General features: G+C 47.4%; 1 protein-coding gene across 9 annotated transcripts in view; it reads right to left on the bottom strand.

Annotated features, from left to right (window-relative positions):
* Positions 1–225: 225 nt before the first annotated feature.
* The window catches only part of UNC79 (unc-79 homolog, NALCN channel complex subunit), a 283,506-nt gene continuing 274,048 nt past the window's right edge, over positions 226–9,683 (bottom strand). For all 9 annotated transcript variants that reach the window (XM_061395152.1, XM_061395155.1, XM_061395153.1 and 6 more), the window contains 2 exons: positions 9,476–9,517; positions 226–7,848 (listed from right to left, as the gene is read on the bottom strand). In XM_061395152.1, the coding sequence (XP_061251136.1) occupies positions 7,648–7,848; positions 9,476–9,517 (243 nt within the window). In that variant the 3' untranslated portion in view covers positions 226–7,647. The remainder of the gene's footprint in view (positions 7,849–9,475; positions 9,518–9,683) is intronic.

Below are 9,683 nucleotides of genomic sequence, written 5' to 3'. Positions count from 1 at the left end.
TAGCCTTTCCCTTCTCCAGGGGATCTTCCCAACCCAGAGGTTGAACCCAGGTCTTCCGCACTGCAGGCAGATTCTTTACCAGCTGAGCCACCAGGGAAGCCCTTTAGGGTCTTAGTCATTGTCAAATCTCCAGACTCCCGAAGTGATTGGCACCAGAAATATTTGTAGAATTAATTAATTGATTATTTAATTACGGGTTACACATTTAACACTGAACACGTAGCATCAAGAAGAGAATATAGCATTTTATTCCACATAACTGTTCAGAGACCCCACCTCATTGAATATGGAGGGGAGCAATTGAGGGAATAGGAAAACCTGAATTTGCAAACTGTTGGTGTTTGGGCCTCCTCCAGTGTAACTGGTCTCTTTTGGATGACTCCGTCTCTTTGGTGTAGGTACTCAGACTGAGAACTGTCTCCTCAGGCCTGGTCCCCTCCAGGAGGCACCCAGGTGGGTTCTGAGTGGGGGTCTGTGCTCTCTGGTGCAGGTAGAGTCAGGTTCAGACCACGTGGTATCTTTGGGGTCCTGGCAGGTCTCGTGGCCGGCCCAGGTTGCTTCCAGGAGAGGTGACTACAGGGCTCTGCCTGGGCCCTTCCGGTCTCTGAGGCTGGCCACGCCTTCCACTGCCACTGTCCACGCTGCAGCAGGTTCCTTCTCCCAACCACAGCTCTGCCCATCTTCCTGCTCTCTCAGCCTAGCCACCAGAACTCTGGAATCTGCACTCCTAGGCAAGCCAGGAGAGGCTGCTGGAGATGGGGTGCAGGCTTCTATTCACAGCCCCTCCCCACCCCAGGGCTGCAGGCTCTTCTCCTGGAGGCTGTGAGCCACCATGTCATGGGCTCCCTGGTACATTTCCATCTGGGCGTACCATTCTCACCCCAAAGAGGGAAGCTGCAGACATGCCCAGCTGGCCTCTCAGCCCTGCCTTACATCTGTCTCCCTTTGCCTTCAGCCAACAGTCCACTAGGGTCCAGAAAAGGCAGACTCTTCGTTCCCTCAAGCTGTGTGGTCTGAACCTCCTCCCACCCCATGCCAGCCCCGGAGCTAGGCTGGGAACATGGTTTCCTGGAGAAGAACAAAAGACATATCCATTTATTATTTTCAAAATATTATCCCCCTGACAAACACAAGGATGTGTTCACACAAATGATGAGGCAATGCACCATCTGGGCGAGGATTTCCCAGTTGCTCATTCAGACAGAGAAATGTGGGAAGCCTTGAGTCATACATGCAACCCAGCAGCGTAGGAATGCCGCATCCCAAAGATGGAGCCAAATGCCCATTGCAAGCTGTGATTTCATTTCAGCAAAACACCAGCTGTCACACAACATTGCAGTTGGAAGAAGAAATGGCTGCCTGAGTGTCAGCTGCCTAGCCCAGAGCCTGGCATTCCTAGGAGCCTGGCCTTTAAGTTTAGCACTTCCTGTTCTATGGTTCCCTCTCTGTACTAAGTACTTGACAGACATCATTACCATCTGCATTTTGAGCTGATGAAATGGAGTCTTAGCAAGATGGAGTGACACGCTGGTGGTCAGAGAGCCAGTGGTCCGGAACGTCCCTGACTGACCTGGCTGCAGAGCCTGTGTTCCTCGCCATCCGCTCCCAGCCCTTAGCCCCGCAGCAGTGAGCTCTCTGAGCTGAAAGCTCTGGGCACACACCCTGCGGTCTGAACTTGGCCCGATCCGCCTCTTTGGAGCCCTCCCCCCTCCACCACCCCCACTGCACCTCCACCTGAGCAGCGGGATTGTCCTCACCTGGAGGGTTTCTGTCCTTCACGCCTGATTACTTGCTGGTTCCTTTCTTTTCCAAGTGGCCACTTAAAGGAGCGGAAATCAGGGCGTCTGCCAGGCAGCCCCAGGAGGCTCCCTCTCCACTGGCCTGCGGGTGGGGGCCTGTCTGGACTGCATGATGAAAAAGCCAGTTCTTTGTTCCACCAAATCCGTGCCTTCCGCCAATGTCCCGTGCACCCTTCAGAGATGAGCTGCTGCCAGGGGACTCACCTTGGAGAGACCAGCCCTGACCTGAAATGAGGTCGAACTGACGGGCTGGGGTGTGTAGAGGCAGGGTGGCAGGCCATAGTTATGTAGATGGGGGCACTGATGCTAGGGAGAGGTAGGGCCCCTGAGGGGCTAAAAGCATGGCCTCAAGTCCTGCTTGGCCACTGCCTTGCTGAGTGACTCTGTGACAATCCCACCCCCACGAAATGAGAGGGTCTAGGCAACTCACAGGCCTGCAGGGGGGAGCAGATGAATGAGTGATGCCCCAAGCCAGAGGCTACAGGGTTTTGGCTGAGAGGCTTCCTGCTTGGGAGGCAGAGGTCCGCAGTGGGAAAGGTACAAAAGCAAAGCCTGCGTGCTCTATTCGAAGTGTTCAAACCAAAAGAAGAAATGCAAGTTCAAGCTCATCGAGGAAAATCTGCTGTGGGCCAAGTTTAACCAGCAGGCTGGGGAATTCTGGTCTATATAGTTCTAGGTTAACTTGGCGAATAGCAAAGGGTCTACCTATCACTTACCTACCAGGATTACGTAGTAGAAAGAGCCACGTTTTTGGAGGCAAATATATCTGGATTCAAATTTTGCTCTCCCTTTTACTGAGTGACTCCCACAAATATTGTCTTTCCAGACCTCAATTTCCTCGTCTGTAATATGTAATAATAGAAGTGCCTGCCTTACGCCATTGTTGAGAAGACTAAATGAGATTACTGTATCTAAAGTGCCTAACATGTAGTAAGCCCTCACAGAGGGTCCCTATGATTATTTGAATTAAGGGCACGTCTCCATAGGGCTAAGTAAATGCTTAATAGACCCCTAATCTAATCATCACAGTCTGTAATTCATAAAATTTTATTGTCATAAAACTATTTTATTAAGTGGGAAACTGTGACTTAATTTGTGAGCTGCAATTCTTTCAAATGAATTCCCAAGGAGAAAATGCCTTGTCAGATGAAGTGACACGGGCTTGATAGAAATTTATTATAGATGATTAATAATAAACAGAGACACTAACAAGACTGAGCTGCCTCAGAAAAAGCCCTCAGATTTGTATTCCCCATGCTCTTGGCACATTTTAGCCAAGAGCCCAGAACCATAAAAAGGGGGTAGGGCAGGGAGGGGGAAAGAGGAAACATTTACTGAATGAAGTTCTGACTTGAAGTCAGATGGCATTTTGGTCCTTACGCGACTGCTGCCAGCTGCAGTAGTGTGACTTGATGTATGCAGTGTGTATGTAGCATGACTTGGGTGAGTTATTTAACTTCTGGGCCTCCACTGCCTTACCTGCAAACTGGGAATAATAATAACACCTATCTCATGGGGAGGAAAGGGCTAAGAGGAGTAAAGATAATGTATGTGAAGTGCTTAGGACCTAGCTGATGCTCAATAAATGGTAACTTTTGTGGTTTCTCTGGAATTCCCTTCACAAGAGGCTCACTGCTGTCAGTGAAAGGAACTGACTGACCAGCCTCTTTCTAGTAACCCTTTTTCTCCCAAAAGGTTCAACTCTCATAAAAACATACTACTGCTACTGCTAAGTCACTTCAGTCGTGTCCGACTCTGTGTGACCCCATAGACGGCAGCCCACCAGGCTCCCCCATCCCTGGGATTCTCCAGGCAAGAACACTGGAGTGAGTTGCCATTTCCTTCTCCAATGCATGAAAGTGAAAAGTGAAAGGGAAGTCTCTCAGTCATGTCTGACTCTTTGCGACCCCATGGACTGCAGCCTACCAGGCTCCTCCATCCATGGGATTTCCAGGCAAGAGTACTGGAGTGGGGTGCCATTGCCTTCTAGCTTGGTTCTATTTCACTGTGTTCCAATTGCTCCCTTCATGCTCCTTAAGATCATTACTGTTAAAACACCCAATATGCCCCAAATACATATTTGCACATTAATTCTATTAAAGAGGTATATTAAATGATCTACATTGTCCAATTAATGCCAGAAGCCCTTGAGTCCAAGCTCACGAAAGAGTCTGGTGCATAACACATCTTCTCCAGGCCAATCCAATCTGATTGGCCTGTTGTTGCTTGGAAATGAAGACGAAGATGCTGCTATCCCTTGGCCTCAGATGAGACTCTTGGGGAAGAGAGTTGCTGAAAATATCCCATTGCAGGCAGAACAACACGCTTGTAAAGATGGTATACAATGAAGACTGGGCATCCTTGGTTAATGGGTGCATTTCAGCTCCTGTGGGTCTTGTAGGTCTAGATTCTGAGGGACGGGCTGAAGGAAAACCCAAATGAGCCTGCAGCTGTGAGCTGTCCCCTTGTGTGGTCTTCATAAGGTGGCACAGGTCTTCTTGGAGGTCCATAGAGTTTGGCACAGTCTCCCAACCACCACCTCAGTCCTCCGTTCATTTGCACTTTCCATGGTAGACGGCTCCATTTTACAAATAAAGCAAAACAGAGGTCCAGAGAGGCTTAGTAACTCGTCCAAGGTCACCCAACTAGTAAGAGGCATGCCCATGGCAAACAATCACAGAATCTATGCATTTGCAGATGTTGGCCCATTCCACCCTTGGGAATCTCAGAGTGTGCTGCTCACACTTTGGAATGAGTAGGATTCAGTGAGGGAAGGGAAACAATCGACTTCCAGCCCTTCTCCAAGCCAATATTCAGCACTGGCCAAATTGGGATTGGAGTCTCTCTGACGTCTGTGCTGCTGTCAGAGGCATCACCCTGGGCTGGAGTGTGGGGTCACAGGACTCAATATGGGCAGTGGTTGAGAGCACAATCCTTGGGGTCTGGCAACCTGGGGTCAAGTTCTAGTTCTGCCTCTTACTAGCAGTAAGACCTTGGACAAGTAAGCTTACTTCTCCAGGCTTTAACATGAGAACAAAAAACAATAACACATAACTTTTCATTGAGTGCTTACCACGTGCCAGGCATCACTCTAAGCTCTCTCCTTGCATCCTTTTATTTCATCATCTCAACAACCCCATGAGGTAGAATGTGTCATTGTCCACATTTCACAGATGAGGAAACACTAATAATATAATTTCAAAAACCCTGAGGCTTTAGGGAAAATACGCCCATGCAAGGGTTCAACTCAGTGCTCCTCGGTGGCATTCACCTAGGCCAGGGATCAGGAGACTTTCTGTAAAGGGGTCAGATGGTAAATATTTTAGGCTTTCAGGACCATACAGTCTCTGTCACGATCCTTCAGTTCTGCTGTTGTACTAGCACAAACACAGCCATAGACAATATGCAAATGGCTGGTGTGGTTGTGTTTCATTAGATTTTTTACAAAAACAGGTGTGGGCTGTAGTTGTCTGACTCCTGACCGAGGTGAATGGCTTCTCCTTCTCCTTGTAAGGACCCAATCCTGCTAAACTTCCATCTGTCCTTTCTTTTCCTGGCTTTTTTCTTCCAAGTACCTGAGCCCCACTTGCTGGAGAGATTAACAAGAAGGACATAACAAAAAAAGATGGGGATTCTGGGTAATGAAGTGGGAAGGAGGGAGTGTAAGCCAGAGAAACTTGCTGGTCTCTATCAGCCGGAGAAGCGGCAGGGTCCCAGCAGAGACAGTATTCGGGTCAGTCACACGGTTCTAAGGGGCAAGGAAGGAGACCTGCCAAAGTGGGACCAAGTCACCAGGTTTTAACTGGTGTGAAGGAAATAGGTCTGGAGAGCAGGAAGTATAGAGGGACCCAGTTAAGAGGGCTGAGTTAAGGAGTCATCCCCAGCCCTCGTAGCAGGGTGCGAATATAAGGGAAATCGAGGCAGTTCACTCAAGGAAATGGAGTTGGAGAAGTAGCCATGGATGACTCTGGGAGGACTGGGCCACCAAGATCCTGGCTGCCTGTGGCAGCATGGGCTCAGGACTGCTAAAGAGCTGGGTCTACAGCTGAGCCCAGATAGGAAGTTAGTTAAACCCCAGGGAAAGCAGCCAGGGCCTCCTGCTCTGGCCTGTTTCTGTAACCCCCTCTAGGAATCCTTGCATAAAAATTAGAAAATCACAATTTAGCCCTTGCTGAGCCCACTGGGTAGCTCAAGAAAGACCTGCTGCTTAATCAAATCCATTCAATTCACTAGACATTAATTAAATACTTACTACATGCCAAACCCTAGGGATTTAGACAGGACACATCCTCAAAGCTGTCACAGTTTACACATAAGATAAGTACATGCACGGCTTTTCATAATACAAGACATAATGTGCACAGAAGCATAACCAAGCACGACTGGGACAGAGAAAAGGCCTTTTCCAAGAGTTCGTTAGCAAAATATGAAGAATAATCATTTCTATACACTTATTCTAGGGGCCTATTTGTTCCCCATAAGTTTTCATAAGAATGGAGATCTAATACCCTATCTTTCCAGAACTCCTGCAAAATACTTAAATATTTGAGGACTTGTTTCCTGCTGAGAAGCATTAAGACATCAGACTTCCCAGAAGAAAAGAGAAACTTCTTCATAACCAGTGTAAAAAAAAAAGTTTCAAGCCCTCAAAGTTCCTCAAAGAGAAGGGACTTCAAATAAATTGGGTATTCCTCTCACCAAATGATGTTAAAGAAAGCCTTCTCCTCTTAAAATTGTACTTACTGTTAAGAGAAGTTATACATTTTAAAAGTTTAGAAGAAATGGTTGTCAGGAACTAAACCCTAGCTCTATAAACTGATTTTAAAAAACCCCAGGCTCACAAAGATAATAAAAAATGCATTTAATAGCATGTCAATATACAGCTTAAATGTGTATTAAGTCTTCTTTTAGTCAGTGCATTACAGGGATAGAGAAGAGAAATATCATTTGTAAATGCACAGTCAGACGCTAAGTATCAGTGCTAATAAATCTTGGTGCTCTTACACTATTAAAATTCTGATTTATGAAATGTAGCTCCAGGTGCAGTGTTCTGTGCCAGCGTGGGGAGTCGTATGGTCCAGGATGCAGTCTACAGTTTTAAATTGAATTGTATACAAGTATTAACAAAAGAATAAAATTTATTACTCACAAAACTAAAGTGGTCGTCATAAAGCATACAAGAAAGTACAGCCTAGAACGAATGAGCTGAAAAACCTAGTTTTAAAAATAATCAAAACGTACTGGACAGTCCTGGAAAATGACATTAGAAAACAAAGAAAACAATTGGCACAGGTTAACCACCTAATTTCTAAGTGCACTTTGTAATGGTCCTTGCAAGCTGCCACTTTTCCCAGGATAATGACAAAAAAGCTTCAGTCAAGTGTCACTGGCTTATGGTGACGGTTTTGTTTTGTTTTTTTTTTTTTTTTTTATTGCATTGCCAAGAGTGGATTTTAAGAAAAAACACTACAAAGGTTTCAAAAACCCTATTTATTCTCTATCATCAAAAATAGCAACAGGGGGACTTATACAACTTTTCTGTGAGTACCCACCAGTCTATATTTTTTTTTTTTCTTAAAAAAAATAGAAGTTAGTTAAAGAAAAATGATTTGGTTTTTTAAAAAATAATGTAAGGAAACACTTAATCAGATAGCCCAAGGAGTCATCAGAAATGTGTAGCAAGAAAGCGTCATTGTGGCCCTCTCCGGCCTTTGCACGTCTTTTTACTAAACTAGAAAGAGAATGTACAGTACCAATATGTTCCCCAACCTGCTTGGATCGAATTGTTTTGTTTTGAAACCCATTATTGCTAAACCAGAGTGTTGACACTGAGAGCCGTGGAGTCCGCTCATAGAGGATAAAATTGAGAGGCTGCTTCTGAGGACTGGATCTCCACCTGCGCCATTTTGAACTGGGTGCACTGCAGCCACTTACGCAGCGCGGCCAGGCCGGCACTGCTCTGGGCGGAGCCCGGCAGCGTCCTGAGGCTGTGGTGGTTCACGTTGTTCTGGATGGCCTGGAGGCGAAGCTGGAGTCCCGCAGATAAGTGCTGTCAAGAAAGGGGCAAGAACGGGCACTTTAGTTTCTTCCCTCCTAAGGTTCCCCATCCACCCAGGGAGTGCTGGCCTGGACTTCTTCTGCAGGTGGAACTTCGATGTGGCATGGGGACTGACTGGCCTGAAGAAGGCCGGCTCTCAACTGTGGCAGCGCTCAGGGCAAGGGATGTGGGCTGGTACCATGTCCTTAGGGCCCACCTGGCCCAAATCTACCCAAATGATGCCTTTCCCATCTAGACTCATGCACTGCAACCTCAGCTTATGGGCTGACACCCCAGGAGCTGTTCACTATGAGCACCTGTCATTCAGGCTTTGCTCCCAGGCTCCCTGGATTCAAATCCTGGCTCCTCCTCTGTAAACAACTTAGGGAATGAAGTTTATGATCTGTGTTTGGATTTGCTCATGGACAAAGTAGGGCTCGTAACACTCACCTGATGGGTTTTTTGTAAGGATAAATGAGTTAACAGGGATCAGAACAGAACTTGGCACACAGTAAGTGCTTGGGACATTTTAATCCTGATTATAGTCTTTCTCTTCTCAGGTTCGTGCACTGGAAGGAGCTGGGTTGTAAGCTTTTCTGCTCTTTCCTAGCCTTTCATCAAGTTCTGCTGGCCTCCTCTCAGCACTCTGTGCCATGTCAAATTGCCACAGATGACCACCATGCAGGGAGGAGGGCAGTGCAGAATGCCTCAGGGTGGAAGTCTAAGCAGTTTTCACAGTAGAAGCTAGTGTTCCAATGAGGTTTTCAGCAAAGCCATTGGGCTTACTGATGGCCACCAACAGCAGCAATGCCATGAACCAGGATTCAAAGCCTATGGTTACGGCTGGCAGCTATATTTCTCCCTTGGGGTCTGGGCCCCCTGAAGTCATTTTCTTTGCTTCCATGAGCATCCCATCCCAACTCTAAGAGGAGATCCAGCAAAAAGACTTCCATCTTCTCCTGTGATACTCCTAGGGCCTGTTAGACAGGACCCAGTTTTGGATGGAGTGGTGGTTAGTGCCACCATCTTAATGCTAGGCCCCAGTAACTGCATTCCCAGCTACAGAGTATGTCCGGCCCCACAGTAACAATGCGTCACTCAAGGTGAGGCCTGGCAGTGAGACATACATTCAGTCTTCTGCTTCCTGGCTGGCAGCCCTGTCCAAATTACTCTTCTTTCTCATCCTAGGTTTCCTCTCATGTAAAACAGCAGAGGCGTGGGCGAGTCTCCTCTTGTTCAATTCTGTCATTCACTCAGTGCTATCTTTTCTTAGTATAATTCTTCCCATCACAAAAGTCAAGCTTGGCGGCCAGGAAATAGCACTGGACATGCCTGGGACCAGATCCCAAGGGTATCCCCTGAGGGCAGAGTCGCTTCTCAGCTGTATTCTATCTAGTCAGTAACGGAGCCTGGTCCAGCTCTGGGATCCTCCCCCTCTCCCTTCATCAGCGATGAGTAGTAGGCTATCGGCTCTTGCCATCACCTCGGCCACACGCCCCTTACCTCGGCCACAGGGTCTCCTGCATTACTACCCCCAGGGACCACGAACAGGTAGTGACTGGAGCATGGTGGAGCCCTATGAATGTAATGAGCCTCTGTGGAGGGAAGTGAGCTTCCAGGCCACCCAGGGGTGACTTACCTTGATATTTGACTGAATCATTGGCAACCACATAGGTATGAGCTGTATGGAGAGACACAGAAGGTCCGTTATGACTGTTCTGCATTCTCCCACATAAGCCGTGCTTACTGCGAGGCAGAGCGAGCGCACAGAATCCCTTTAACATCACAGAAGGATGTGGGCCCTAGCTGCAAAGTTACTGCTATCAGACAACTGTCTCTCTGAGGCC

The sequence above is a fragment of the Bos javanicus genome, chromosome 21, assembly GCF_032452875.1.
Source record: "Bos javanicus breed banteng chromosome 21, ARS-OSU_banteng_1.0, whole genome shotgun sequence".
NCBI lineage: Eukaryota > Metazoa > Chordata > Mammalia > Artiodactyla > Bovidae > Bos > Bos javanicus.
The sequence above is the reverse complement of the archived record's forward strand: the minus strand, read 5'-3'. Positions and strand labels throughout refer to the sequence as shown.